We start from the raw sequence: 15,018 nt of genomic DNA, 5'->3' as shown, positions 1-15,018 counted from the left end.
AAACTGCTGGCTGGGGTCATGCTGTCCTCCTCCAGGCCCTGTGGCAGCCCAGGGACGGGCCCACCCTTCCAAGAAGCACAGCTGGCAGAGGGTCCGCTTGCCTGAACCAGGTTCCTGCCCCCCTGCTCCCTCTCACTTGCCCTGTCTCACCCACTCTGAGTGCTCAGTCTCCTCAGCGATGTCCTCCGCAGGGGTGTGGGGCCCAGCCAGTCACCCTAGGCCTTGTCACCAGCAGAGCCCAGTATCTTTGAGTGGTCCAGGGGCAGAGAGCCTCCCTAGTCCCTCTTTCCAGAGACACCTCTGGCCACCATTACTGAGGCAGGCAGTGGGGAGCAGGCCCAGAGGACCAGCAAGGCCCAGTACCCGCAGCCTAGAGCAGAGCCCCAGATCTGCTGCAGGGTGGACAGGGTGCCCCGGGCCCTCCCTGCCAGAGCCTGGGCCCAACACACACTGGACTTATGTTCTTGTAGGGGCGCAGGGACCCCACTCCAATCCCCATGGTGCCAGGGTCACATTAGATTCTTATTAACCAGAGCTGTCCTGCCCCACTTAAGTCACCTGCCAGGTCACTTAGCCAGAATTCACTGGCTCCATGCCAGGCCCTGCAGGAGGATAGAGGGGCCTCAAGAGAGGAGGTGCTCAGAGCCTGGGGTGCAGGGGTGGGGAACTCATGAGGCCCAGCCAGCCGAGAGGTGGGCATGGCACCGGCGGGGCTGCAGCGAGGCCTGGCCACTCTCCGGGGACACTGGAGGTCTATTCCAGGCCTGAGAGCACTGTGTGCGGTGGGGGAGGGCAGCAGCTCCGGGGTCTGCCCCAGCGGGGTGGACTGCTGCAGGCCAGGCCCAGGGAGGAGGCGGCGTCTGGCCATGGCCCCTGGCCCAGTCACTCCCACACCCTCTGCAGCAGCACAACCTCCGGGGTCCCAGAGGCCGCTCAGGCCCCCAGACGGACCTGCCACCTGAACAACCAGACAGACGGTGGATGGGCACGCACCCCGCCCACCGCACCAGGGAGGGAATCACACAGAGCCCTGCAGTCACCCACTGCGACAGGGACAGCCACACCAGCCCAGCCCCCGCCCATGAGCGCCTGCTGTCCCCGAGGAGCAGGCCGCGCGGTAATCTCCAGTGTGGGGTAATAATAGAATCTGCTTAGTGGGCAGTAGGCAGGAAGGACAGGGAGAGGAGAGAGGCAGAGCCCGCTGGCCCACGCCCCGGTGCTCCCAAATACCAACACCTGCCCCACATGCCACAGAGCCAGCGCTGCACCAGACCCCGGGCAGGACGCCTGGCCTCGCCCATCCCTCTCCAGGCTGGCGCTGGGGCTGCTGGCCTCCGCCACATCAGGCTCTCCGCCCTTCTTCACCCACTCTCCTCCACGGTGCTGGGACGAGGTCGGAGGGCCGCACACTGTGCAATCGGCACCCAGGGTCTGCGGCCCGTGCCTGCCCCGACGCAGCAGGCAGCCAAGGCTGCTGCCACTCCGTCCACGCACCCCAATCCCACGCAGTCCACAGCCCTGGGAGAGGCGTCCCTGGGGCGCAGATGTAACAGGGAATGAAGGTCAGGAAGGGGAGGCCGAGGACGTGGGGCAACGTGAGGAGTGAGGCCCATGGGGGGTCAGCCCTGGTGCCCCAGATCCCGTGACTCGTAGGCCTTGGGGTGCTGCGGGTCAGGGCGCGAGGCCAGCTGAAGCAGGGTGCGAGGCAGAGGGCCCCAGGGTGGCCGGAGCCTGGCGTGGAGTGCTCCTGTGGGGCTGGGAGGGGCACGGCTCAGATGCCCATGGACCACACGAATCCTGCCTGCACTCCTCTGGCTTAACTCGGAGAGGCGTGAAGAGGGACCCGCCACACGCCCCAGGGAGGGAACCAGGCACCTGCCACTGCCCCAGTGCCACAGGACACAGTGCTGGAATACTCACATCAGGGAAACCAGGATCCACCACCTCCCAGAAGCCAGGGAGGACCTTCTCTAGAGCAGCCTGGACACACCCAGACGCAAGGTGCTCAAGGAACCTGCTGGTGAGCATCTAAACCCAGGACGGGAGCAGGAGCCCCGCACAGCCTGCCCCTGCCCAGCCACGACCAATTCACCACAAAGCGACACACAGCCTTGGTCTGCAGGCCACACCAGGTACAGGAGGCGGCTGGCAAATCCCAGGTCATGCAAAGCCTGGCCTGATGGGCACAGACTTGGTTTATGAAGCCATAAAGCCAACCACCACCAGGAGGGCCACCTGTCCCAAGGCCACACTAACCAGGACAGGGCCAGACACTGCCCTGCCACCATGGTCCCCATGATCGTGCACCAGGCACCCCCAACAGGGCTCCAGTGCCCAGTGCACAGCTGACGGCTGGCCCCACTGGTCCTGGGGTCCATATGGGGAGAGGACAGACTAGGGCCTGGACACACACACTTGGCCTGAGACCCCCTAGAGTTGATGGCCATTCTGCATGTCAAAGCTGGTTCTGGAGTGGCCAGGGCAGAAAAGACTCAGTGTCCAGTCCCAAGATGACAAGCGTCCTTGTGATGAGCCCCTGAGGTCCAGCAAGGAACCTCTGAAACAGTGATGCGGGAACAGGCCCTTGGTCACCTCTGGAAGAGGCCTGGCTCCCCAGAAGGATTCTCACAAAGACAAGAGAATGTCCCTCAACAGAGACCACATGGAAAGTCCTCTGCAAAGACAGATGGAACCACAGGCACCCAGCCCCAAAGCTGTCCTGCTTCCGAGGCTCACAGGGGCTCCTGCGGCAGACAGGCAGCCTCATTCAGCCTGGGCAGCATGGACAGGCCTGGAGCCCAAGTGCCCACTGGGCTTCTCTTACCAGGAAGGGGCCACTGGCTCAGGGCCAGTTTCCCACAGAAGCCCCAAGGGCCAGCATTCACCAGCAAGGGACCAGCATGGGGGGAGCTATGAGCAGGCCCCCTGCCCACCCTGCTCTCTGCGAAGTGGTGCCCTCTTATCCCAGGACCCTAAGAAGTCCTCCCTGGCAGGACCGACTCCAGCATGACTCGGGTGACCATGATGCAGAAGTTCCTACAGTGTCCCATGAACTGGTGACGACATGGCCAAGGTGCCTCTCTGGCTGGGGATGCCTGCTGCTGACAGCCGGGAAACCCCAGCAGGCGCCACGTCCCCCTCCTCCTACACAAGGAAGATCAGTCTGAGGAACCCAGGCCTCAGGGCCAGGGAGGGTGGCAAGACAGGGGTGGGGGCCAGGCACCGGTGCAGACCCCCGCCTCCATGGGGCAGTGACCCCAGTACAGTGGACAAGGCTCTAGGGAACAATGGGGACACCGGGGCCTGCAGTGAGACCCCTTCCCCCAACCCTGGCCACTGTGCCGGGGTGGACAGGGCCTTGGTAGAGAAAAGGCTGGGCAACAAGCCCCATCAGGCCCCCAGCATGTCCTCCAGGAATAGGATGGGACCTCCGACTGGCACTCGAGTCCACCCACTGGACACGGCTGTGTCCACCTGCAGATGTACTTGTCACACTGGCACTTGCCAGGGGAGACTGTCTGTACTGCTGTGATTAGGTGTGAATCCCGGGATTTGGGTTTAGAGCTCACAAACCTCCAATCCGAGACAAGCTGGCAGCTGGCTCGGTGCTGATCCGCCGGCTCAGCGGCCTCCAGGCCTCCTCTGTGGGAGCCAGGCTCCCAAGGCCTCTGTCCTTTCTAAGCCCATTTCCTTTTCCCAAGCCAGCCCAGGAGGGCAGGAGGGGGGCTTCCTGAGTCCAGGCCAATTCCAAGTGCCCCAACCCAGGGGGCTTCAGGCACAGCCTTGAGGGCCCTTGGAGCCCTGAGGGCTGCCTGGGTTGTCCAGTGGACTGCAGGGGAACCTGGCATCCTCCCACCTGCCTGCCTCCCAGCAGGGGGTACAGGCAAGCAGCTGACTCAGATGGGGCAGCCTAGGGCCCAGCCTGCAGTGGCCTCTGCTCTACCAAGCCCCTGTGCACCTCAGGGCCATCCCACACACCCCTAATGTTGTCCACTCATAGGCCACAAAGAGCCCAGGACAAGGGCAGCCAGGAGTGGCACCAGGCAACAGACTGCGTCACTGTGTGCCTAGCCCCACCCCAGGGCACCCACGTTCCAGGCTGTTGTCTCCCAACCAGAGTCAGGCAGGGGAGGATCTGCTGCAGCAGCTCCAACGTCAGAACCAAGCTCCACCAGTGACAGCCCAGCCTGCAGAGCTCAGACGCACCTGCATGGCCACAGGAGCCCCAGGGCACACCCAGGCCTCGGCAGCACAGAACCCGCAGCCGCAGCTGGGGCAGCCCTGGGAACTCACCGGGTACTCCTGAGCCCCTTGCAGCTCTCTCCTGTTGCAGCTGGGGTCTTGAGGACCCACAGCTGAGGGTGGTCCCCACACAGAGGCAGGAGCTCTGGATTTCAGCACAGCCCTGCTGGACAGCTCCTGACTGGCAGCAGGCAGGGCCTGGCGACCCACCCACCCAGGAGGCAGCAGAATCAGGGCCCCAGCACCACTGGAGCCTGCTAAGCCATTCCCTGGAAACTAGGGAGAGTGGACAGAGATGGGTGGGGGCCACCGAGCTGCCCATTAACCAGGAGGCACAGTGCAGTGGGTGCAGGGGTCCAAGGTCATGCAGTGCCAAGTGTCCACGTCCTCCAGGGACATGCTCACTGCAGAGCGGCCCCCCCCACAGGGGCCTATACTTGAACAGTGGCCTGTTCTTCCTGGCTGCCTCAGACCTGGTCAGACAGACCATAAAACACACGTGTGCACCAAGTGTGAGCCCTGACTGACAGGTGGGAGAACAGCCCACTGCCTTGCACAGCCCTGACCTCAGGCAGGAACCCAGGTGCCCACACAGCAGCTGCTCACAGGTGTGCGTCACATGTGTGACACACGTTGAGGCCACAGGTCGGTGTGCCGCCGGCACAGTAGCTCCACAGACAGCAGCTGGGACAGGTAGCCTGCAGTCACTCAGCTCCCTGTCTACCCCGTCACTGTGCATCTGCTGGACATGCTGCAGTGCCCCCACAGGGACCCTCAGAGCCCCTGAAGGTGAACTGAGCGAAAGCCCCCAGCCCAGAGGCTGAGGCTGCACCTGGAGCCGGAAGCCAGTGGGGAGTAAGGGGCTGTGGCAGAAGCCAGCGTTCAGCAAGTCAAGCCTGAGGCGCTGACCCTGCAAGGTCCGGCCCCATGAGGAGCCTGGGAGGAAGACTCCCACAACCAGCCCACAGTCCAGCCCAGGGGACTCGTGGTCACCCGCTGATCCTCACCCATCCCCTCCCCAGGGAGGAGGGACTGGAGGGCTCAGGGTGAAGAGTGCAGGCCACCTGGTGCCTGGGTTTTCTGGGGTGCCAAGTCCCACCCTCCCCACAGCAGAACTAAAATGGGCTGCTCCTGTGTGACATCCACTCCCGCTGAGATGGCACCCACATGCTTGGCATGCAGAGAACATTCTGGAATGTGGGAGCCACTGACCCAGGCTGACTCAGGTCCACACTTGTTGCCCCAACCCTGGCTTGGTGCTGGGGCATTAGGTACCCATGAACAATGGTAGATGGACTCAAGGTGGTGCCCATTTGGGGGTCAGGGGTTGAGTAAGAGGAGGCAGATAGGCCACAACCTCTCCTGGCCTTCCAGGCAGGGCCTTGACCAGTATCAGCATCAGTCGGGGCTTGTCAGAAACGCAGACTTCAGGCCCACCCATAACCCAGCCTTGGTGACACAGGGGCCAAGGACCCCTGGGAGTAGTCCCCACCCAGGGACCAGTGGGCACTGGCCACAGCCTGAGGGGAACCCAGACCCTTGCTGTCCCCTGGACAGCATGTGCAGAATGGTCAGCAGAGGTGTGGGCTTCAGGAGATAGTCCTTCAAAGTTAAAATCCTGCACTGGACTAGACTTTTGCTGGTATTTAGGAATCACCATTAGTTTCCAGGGCAAAAGGCGCTGTGGTTGAAGAGCTGACTTCTCAAGCCAGACGCCAGAGCGCTTAGTTAAACCCCGCCTGGGATGTGCCTCAACACGGGGCCTGGGGTGTGAAGCAAAACTGGCCCTAGGTCCTGCAGCCAAGGCTAGGAGCTCGTGGGTTCCAGAGAGTCCTCTGCATCCATATCAGGAAGTGCCATGATCCAGGGTGAGCCCAGGGCTGGGACACAGTTCCCACGATGGCTCCAACTCCACAGACATCCCGGGAACCACAGGGCTGAGGTTCAGGGGCCCCAAGCACAAAGGCCAGGAGCCGAAGGGCCACAGCTGACATGCTGCCCCATGCCTGCGGGCAGAAGACAGGCGAGGCCAATCCAGAGATGCATCTGGGGTCACCATGGCAGCATGTGGCAAAGGAACAGGGACAGGACAAGCCCCTTCACCAGCCCAGGGCCTGTCAGGCAGGGGAGAAGCAGCTGCCAGCCAGAGCCCTGAGGGACTGTGCTGGCCTCACGTCCCCTTGCCTGGGCACAGCTGGCCACTGACTTTGCCACAACCCTCATCTTCTCTCCCTGCTCACTGCCCCACAGATGAAAATCCTCTCAGCTGAGGGGGTGAACAGGCACAATGGCCATCTGTCCTCGTCTCTCCTGCTGTATCCCAGGCCCCTTGGCCCGCACACCACCAACCCCAAGGGAGCCCCTGGCCGCAGCACCAGACCAGGCCCCGCTCAGCCCAGGCAAGGACATCCCTGGGCCTCACTTCTCCATCACACGGAGGCCATCTCACAGGTGGAGAAACCGAGGCTGGAAGACGAGCGAGCCCCACCTGCAGTCGGGCTCTCAGTCACGTACTGGGGGCAGCACTCCCCTGGGGCCTGCAAATAACCAGGCCTCAGCAGTGTCCTCATTCAGGCCCCAGACAGGCACCACCACGCCCAGCTCCAGGCCGGCTGCAGGGCCTTGGTGCCGTGGGAGGGCAGCACATCCTCTCTGCAGCCCCCATCAGGGGCTGGCGGAAGACCTGAGCCCAGCCACCTGCTCAGTGCCTCCGGAAATAGCAGGCACAAGGAGCCTGCTGCTCTCAGCGGTCAGGGGACTCCTGGGTCCCCGGGCAAGTTCCAGGCCTCAGGGCTGTGCTCACTCCGGGGGCTCCCATGTACTTCCTCCCACCAAAGACCTCCAGGGCTTGGCCAGGCCCTTGTGGGACTGCAGGCCCTGCCGTGTGCCCAGTAGAAGGGACATTCGAAGGACGAGGGCAGGGCTACCTGAGGAGGTGGGGGCTTCGCCTGGCTGTTGGACCCCGGTCTCTGAGACAAAGTGAGTACATTAAGAACCCAGGCTGCCTCCCAGCCCAAGTGCCACCAGCCAGCAGCAATGCCCAGGCCCCTGATGTGGCCACCTCTGGCCAGCACCTTGCCTGGGGCAGATGGTGCACCTCTCAAACCCAGGGCAGGGAGGTCCCCTGCTCAGGAAACAGCAAGGCAGGGGCGCAGGTGAGCCTCCGACCCTAGCAGCCACATGGCAGCAACCCCGGCAAGTTGGCCCTCCTTGGCCATGGGCCCTGAGGCTGGCCTCAGTTACCCACAGCCATGTGGCTCGACCCAACAGTCCTTCTCCCTGGGCACTAAGGGCCCACCAAGCAAGGCCGCCCACCCCTGTCCCAGCCCCTTCACCCAGGCAAGGGGCTGTCCAGCAGCCGGGTCACCCTGGGCTCCCCAGCCACACCACTAACCAGGCAGGCTTTCCCTGCAAACCGCCCACGGCTCCGAGCCTCAGCTGACGTGCAGCCGCCCCCACCTGCGTCACTGGCCACACAGCAGCTGTCCAGGCTGCCCTACCGCCTCTGCCTGAGGGCCAGGAAGACTAATCCTGCCCTTCAGGACCCTTGTGCCCAGCCTTAGCTCAGAGTGGGCAGCAAAGGTGTGAATGCCCGGAGGTCCCTTCTTCCCTATGCAGGCCAAGGAGCTCCTGCCCCCAGGGACCCTCCAGAGGATCCCAGGAGTCCCAGCCTGGCCCTGTCCCCATCCCAGCCAACCCAGAATTGTCAGTTCAACCCTGGCCAGGCTCACAAGGATGCTGTGGCCGCCAGGGAAAGTGGATCTGTCACACAGGCCAGGACCCTGGGGCAGACAGGACCTAATCTTGGCCCAAGAACAAGTGCCACCGGCTCGACACACATCAATCTACGTGACCTCCTGCTCTTCCCTGGGCCCGAGGAAGCATCTGAGACTCAACCTCCAGGCAGGACACCCGGGGCTACAGAAAGGAGAGGCTTCTCTTTAAGGGCTGGATGGGGACACTGCCCTACAGGCAGGGCCTGACTCCAGCTGCTGGGCTCCAGGACACTGGCCCCTCAGAGGCGGCAGAGCAAGGCCTGGGCCAAGCAGGCTGGGCTGAGAGGCGGCCGGGCTGGCACAATCTCTGCTTTGTCTCTGCGGCCTCTGTCCCAGCCCAGCCTCCATCCTGTCCAGAGCACAGGGCACAGGGCTTCCCTGGGGCAAGGCCTTGGGGAGGCCTGTGGGCAGCTTGGCCACCTTGGGCTAGAACCTGGGCCTAGAGCCCAGCACATGGAGGCCTGCCCTGACCCACCGCCTGAGGCACCAGGACGCTGTCATGGCACCCTTAACTCCCTGCAAAGTGCAGGGCAGCACGAGCCCCTTAACTCCCTGCAAAGTGCAGGGCAGCACGAGCCCCTTAACTCCCTGCAAAGTGCAGGGCAGCACGAGCCCCTTAACTCCCTGCAAAGTGCAGGGCAGCACGAGCCCGCCAGATGCTGCCAGATGCCCCTGCTGCCGGCAAGCACGCGACAACTGTGTCCTGCCCAGACACCGTCCAGCCTGGGGGCCCATTCCACAGATGGGGTCCTGAGGCTCAAAGCCCCTCTCCGCCTGGGGGCCAGAGCCCAGGAGGGCTGCACACGACCCCAGGTCAGTGAAACACAACCACCCCACCAAGCCCCAGAGGCCCCAAGGGTCTGCGCACGGAGATGCTGACTCTGCAGGCAGTCTGGCTGTCCCCAGGCACCGTCCAAAAGGAACCACAGGCTCACTGACAGGGGTGCTCTGCTGCCCCTGCAGAGCGTTAGCCACAGCCCCCCAACCACCAGAGCTGGACTCGGTGCGCGTCTGCTGCCAAGAGAAGGCGCCACACGCCAGAGCAGCGCCGTGCCTAGCAGAGACCGTGCTGCCACCTGGCCCCCTGCACTCAGGGCACTCCACAAACATGAGAGAAACCAGGACTAACAGCAGGACACAGGTCCCACGCTAAGGGCAGGCCAGGGCCAGCGGCAGGTAGGGGAGCAGCAGGCAGCCCTGGTGTCCTGAAGGACAGCCTTGCTGGCCTTGAGGTGGCCGCTGGGGAGAGGAGCCTGGGCACACGGGTACGTCAGGAGTCCACACACCAGTGACGGGCAGCACAGCTCTTGGCCACCCTGTGAGCAAGGGCAGGGCCCTGGCCACTTTGGGCAGGCCGGGACAGGGCAGGACTCAAGAGCAGCCTGTCAGCACCCGCAGCAGCGGCAGGCTTGGCAGTGCTCACCCCGGGACCTGCACAAGGATCTGCCAGAAACAGACCCCCAGGATCTGGCGCGGGCCGGCCAAGCCTCGCAGCACAGCAAGGGCCAGGCCTGGCCCTGCCTCCATGTGCAACCCAGGTATCTGTGCAGGGCGCTGGGTTCTGACCGTCCAGACCAGCCCTACCTGGGCAATGTCAGGGCAGAGAGCCAGCTACAGCCCACTGCACACAGGCCCAGCACACCAGGGTCCTTCCAGGCCTCAGGCAGAGCCCACTCATGGTCAGCAGTTCAGGACACACCTCGGCATGCACGCTCAGGTCGTGTCCACTGCCCAGCATGGCCTTCCAGTACCAGTGGCCCCTGGCCCCTCAGGGTGTCTCGCCATGCCAGTGACAATGCAGCAGGATCATACCGCTGCCCCCGTGGGTCAGACAGGAACTGCCCGCCCTCATCACCACACCCTCTGTGCCAAGTTGTCCCCTCAGGACAGTGCCCACAGACCAGTCCCAGCCTGGAACGGCTCTGGGGCCCAGTCTGCACTGCTGGAGGAGGCCTGGGGTGGCACCCGAGCTGTTGTGGTGGAGACCTGAGCAGAAGAGAAGTCGGACGGGAGAGCTGCCCACCTGGCACGGCCCCTCCGGCTGCACACCCCCCGCACTCAAGTCTGAACTTGTCTTGTGCGGGAAGATGGTGGGCTTTTCTCCCTCCCGGGAACGCTGCCCTTGCCGGAGACTGGGTTCTGAGCCTCAGTTCCCTCACTTAAGAGCTGGGTCAGACGGCAGGGCCTGATGTGGGGGAGGGGACTGTCTAACCGCCCGTGAGCTGGTGGCATGGTGACCACCAGATACTGGTGTCCCCAAACACGGAGCTCCATCACCTCCACCACTGCAGAGGTCACCAGGACCCGTCCAGCCAGTCACAGGTTCCTTGGGCCTCAGCACCACACAGTGCCCCAGGTGGGTCCCTCCTGCCTTCATGCCACTTCCCAAAACAGCCCTGTCCCAGCACCTATCTCCTTCCCCTTTGTGCCTTTCCCTGGCTCTGCTGCCCCTTCCTCTCCAGGTGGCACCCGCAGCACCCAGGGACACCCTCAGGGCTGCCGGGCTCTCCTCACACACCAGTCTGTCCCTCACCTCTGCCTCCCTCCTGTCTCCCCTTCTTCTCCTACCTGCCTCCCTCTCCCTCTTCCACCTGTCCCCATCTAATTGGCTTCCCCACCCCCAGGTAGCTCTCCCGTTCACCAGCCACAAGGGTTCCACTTGGGAGATGTTCCAGGTCCCCTCCCCCACCCGCTGTGACGGCAGTTGGGCAAGCCAGAGGCAGGTGAGTTGGACAGCAGGGACTTGGAGGGCAGCCCCTCATACCCATCCCCAATCCTTGGCACAGCTGACCCTTCCCCAAGAGCCCTGTTCCTGTTCCTGCGCCTCCCCCTCTCACCTCTGGATGAAGGGTCTCTAGGTGCAACAAGACTCCAGGAGGGACCTATAGTCCCCCACCTCCTCCCACAAGGTCCTCCCAAGTCCTTCTGGGCTACCGAAGCTAGCCCACCTGGGCATGCCAAACTCTAGTTCGGGCAGGTAGGTGCCCTGCTCTGTCTACCACTGAGCTGGCAGGATGAGCTGGCAGGATGAGGCCCTCCAGGACCTAGGCGCTGCCTAGACTTGAAGGGTCTCCCATTCCTGTCTGTCCAGACTCGGGGATACAATGATGGCAGGGACCGTGTTCTGGTGTCCCTGCAGGAGCCAAGCCCCAGCAGTGACTGAACGAGAGTTTCTTGGATCACAGAAAAGTCCAGCAGAGCCCTTGCTGATGGATTCCCACTAGCCCAGGGACACCTGCCCAAGGTCCCAGCAGGAGAAGTCCTCAGGACCACAAGGTCCACAGGCGGTGGTAGACAGAGACACAGCCCACACTCTCCCCTGAGGTCTCCGGGCAGAAGTCTGACCCCCTCTAGGGTAAAGGGCAGGCCTGGAACACAGCAACTCTGCCTGGCACAAGCGTGTGCACACACACACACAGATGGGGTGCACGTCCACCAAGATGACCCATCACAGAGACAGGTGCTGTGGTGGATTTCCTGGCTACACATTTGCACCGTGGCCACCAGAACTCAGGGTGGGCTGCTTCCCAGATGCTGGGAGAGAGGCTGCTTGGGCTGCTTCCTAAATTCCACACCACATGCCTTGCTGACACAGGCACACACCTGTCAGCCATCACTGCTGGTCAGAAGAAACCTCCCGTAATTAACGATAGGGCAGTGTAGCCCAACAGGGGGCAGAGAGACCAGTCCTGTGCCCAGAGGCTGCGGGCACCGTACATGATCCACCACTGTCATCAGGCGCACGCAGAGGGTGTCCTATGATAACGAGTCATTGGTGTGATAATCAGATCATCTCACTGCCTCCTGCACTCTGCTGCCCTGGGCCCTTCCTTCACCAAGGATGTCACAAACTAGTTGTTCTTCCCAGGAAAGGTGACTTTTCTGGACTCAGCTGAGAAACAGCCGTCTGTGCCTTCTCCTCAGCCCAGGCACAAGCCCTGGGCTGGACCCTGGGGCTCGGGCAGGAGGAGGCAGATCCTAGCGGCCCAGACCCTTCCTGCCTCTGCCACTGCCTCTGCTACATCACCACTGCCGCCCTCCCCAGGAGCCCAGGCTGGCCCACTTTCTGCCCAGACACAACTGCCTAGCTCTGCCTCCTGCAGCCTTGGGGTGCTTGCAGAGGGCCTCCTGGGCCCCCACCCTCACAGGCAACCTCCTGCTCTCCTCCACTCCCTGGGCTCTGGGGAACTTTCCAAAAAGGAAAGAAGTGGTCAGTGCCAATTGGACCCTTGGGCCACCAGAGATAGGCTGGTCCTGGGAGAAGAAAGAAAATGGCTGAGTCCCAGCCTCCCACAAAGAGGACTGTGTGAACGCGCCTGGCTGACCAGATGAGGGGGCTGGCCAAGCCCAGCCAGGCCTGGAAAGTTGGCCAAATGCAAGGGGAGCTGTGCACACTGCTGGCCCAGGGATGGGCCTTGCAGGGACCCAACCCATCCTGGAAAGACATCCAGGACCTGCCTGGAAGCCCACTCCTGTAGGCCCTGAGTCTGCTCCAGGGGCCAGACCTGGATCCTGGTCCAGGCCCAGTAGCAGCCACTCTCTTCCTCCCCTGGGGAGCGCAGTGTCGCATACACCAAGGCCTGAGGCTGGGAGAAGAGGCAGGCGCTGTCCAGCCCTCTGACGGGTCCCTGCGCTCTCCCACCCCCACCGCGGAGGGAGGTCCGGGACTGGCCAGTGGGGCCGGGGTCGCGCGGCCTGGGCGCAGCTGCTCCAGCAGCACGCCTATTAGCGCGGCGCGGCAGACGGCAGATGGGCTCCCGCTCGGCCCCCTCCTCTCGCGGCACAATGGGCCCAGCACTCGGGTGCACAATGCGGCCCGGCCCGCGCACCTGCAGCGGGGCCTCCCGGCGCTACCAGGCCGGGTTGGGCGCCCCCGCCGCGGTGCGCCCCGGGGCCGAGCCGCGTGTCCTTGGGCCGCGCCCGGCCGACCGCAGCCGCGCGGCCTGCCGGGCTCCGCGGAGAGACCCGGGCGCTGGGCTGACGGGGGCGCACGGGCCGCCCATTGTTCGCGGCCGCCGGCCCGGGCCGGGCCTATAGCATCACGACTAGGCAGCCTTCCCCGGCCCCACCCGGCGGGTCCACACGGCCTCCCCGGAGGTGCGTCCGCCCGTCAGCCCGCCCGACCCGCGCCCCGGACCGCTCGCGCCCCTAGATCGTCCGAGCCCTCCCGCGCCGCGCCCGGCGCCCCCCGCCCGCCCGGCCCGCGCCCCCAGCGCCGGCGCGCACGCACCTGTCTGCCCCTTGCCCAGCGTCTTCTCCAGCCGGTAGGGCCCCACATACTGCGCGTGCTGCGCCCCGCCGCCGTCCTTCCCCGTCGATGTCATCGCTCCCGGGCCCCGCGCCGGCGAGTGGGCGCCCGGGCGCGGGCAGGGAGGGGCCGGCCAGCCGTGCGTCCGCGTCCGCCGAGCGCCGTCCGCGCTGACCCGGCCGGCGGCGCCCCCGGAGGGCTGCGCTGCTCCGCGCCCCCGCCGCGCCCCGCCGCCCCCCGCGCCGCTCGCGCCGCGCCCGTCCGAGGCCCGGCCGGGGTGATGCCTCCGCCTCGTCAAGAGGACAGGGCGGGCGGGGGGACCAGGCTGCCGCCGCCGCCGCCGCCGCCGAGGCCCGCGCCCCGCGCCCCGCGCCCCCCGCGCACGCCCGTCCGCGGCCGCGCTGCCGAGCCGAGCCGAGCCAAGCCGAGCCGCGCAGCCGAGCCGAGCCCAGCCGAGCAGCCGAGCCCAGCCGAGCCAAGCCGCCGAACCGAGCCTCTCTGCCGAGCCGAGCCGAGCAGCCGAGTGGAGCCGAGCCGAGCCGAGCCTGGTGGAGCGCTGCGGGATGCAGCGATCTCGGCTAATGGTGCCGGCAGCGGCCAATCAGAGGCACTGCCCAATCAGCGCCTCCCACACTGCCCGCTCGCCCGCCTCCGCCAGCGCTCAGGGAGTCTGGAGAAGCCAGGCTGAAGACCAGGCGGGGTTGGGGCGGGACCAGGTGGAGACAAGGCCAAGCCAAGGTACCTCCACCCAATCTCCCGGCCTCCGTACTCCGGCTGTAGACAGCCGGCCTTTAAGGCACACACCCCCGCCCCCCATCGTGCTGGCAGCGGGCCCAAGGGCAGTGGGAGCAGGTGGCTGCTTGGCCCGGGTTTCGGAAGGAGTTCCGCGCTCCTCGCCAGGGTGCTGCATGCAGAGCAGAGTTGCTGCACGCGGTTGGGGATGTTGCATGTAGGTTGGGGTGATGGGTTCTGCACGCGGGCAGGGTTGCTGCTCGTAGGTTGGGGTGCTGCGCATCGGCGGACGCGCCGCACTTAATCTGGGGCTGTGTGTGGAGCGGGATATTGCATTCAAGTCAAGAGTGCTGTCCACTGCGATGCCCAGCCCTGACCTTGCTCCTCCAGAGGCAGTGCCTGGAAGCCATTCTCCACCGCAGCTCCTGTTTCCACGGGATAAGGGGGCAGCATTTCCGGATTCTGCAATGTTGACCAGGACCGCAGGGTCAAGGAACTCACCCAGTGCCACACCAGCAGGGACTTTGAAGTCCCAGACTTTTGCTTTGCAGCTTTCTCCTTTCAGGTTGAGCAGTAGGCTAGGATGCACAGGCGTCCAAGGTCCAGAGAAGCCTCGGGAAAGCTTAAGGACAGCAGGCCAATCCAAAGAGGCAACCAGACCTTTAGGGATTCTCTTCTTTCAGAAAAGCACTTGGCCCAGCAAGAAGGTGGTAGGAGAGAATCGAGGGCAGATCAGGGGTCCCTGGACCTGTGGACCTCCAGGGGAGCTGCACTGACCACCGTGGTGCTATCTACAGCATGTTCTTGCATGCTGACATTTTACCTGCAAGCCTTTCTGCTGCATGCCCTCTCTGCTGATGTCCAGCTGCCCACCTGCTCCTGCCCACCCCGGAGTTTGCAGTAGTGGACCTGGAAAGACCAAGTTCTTCCCAGTGCCCCTTGGAGAGGCCAGTGGAGAGGGGAATACTCTGTTTACAAATCCAGCCCAGAAAGAGAGGCAGCCTTCAAAAACTGTCTCTT

The 15,018-nt window shown here is 64.3% G+C and overlaps 1 protein-coding gene across 17 annotated transcripts in view; it reads right to left on the bottom strand.

The window, feature by feature from the left end:
* The window catches only part of Brsk2 (BR serine/threonine kinase 2), a 53,026-nt gene extending 39,368 nt beyond the window's left edge, over positions 1–13,658 (bottom strand). For 8 of the 17 annotated variants that reach the window (XR_007104070.1, XM_047519119.1, XM_047519128.1 and 5 more), the window contains exon 1: positions 13,249–13,657. Coding sequence is in view for 13 of the 17 variants with exons in the window: in XM_047519119.1 (XP_047375075.1) it covers positions 13,249–13,342 (94 nt within the window). In the remaining 4 variants the exon portion in view is untranslated. Of the gene's footprint in view, positions 1–13,248 lie in introns of all 17 variants that reach the window. The other 9 variants (XR_007104069.1, XR_007104067.1, XR_007104068.1 and 6 more) reach the window with 2 other exon arrangements.
* Positions 13,659–15,018: the final 1,360 nt, after the last annotated feature.

The sequence above is a fragment of the Sciurus carolinensis genome, chromosome 11, assembly GCF_902686445.1.
Source record: "Sciurus carolinensis chromosome 11, mSciCar1.2, whole genome shotgun sequence".
NCBI classification, from domain to species: domain Eukaryota; kingdom Metazoa; phylum Chordata; class Mammalia; order Rodentia; family Sciuridae; genus Sciurus; species Sciurus carolinensis.
This window is presented reverse-complemented; position numbering and strand designations above follow the sequence as displayed.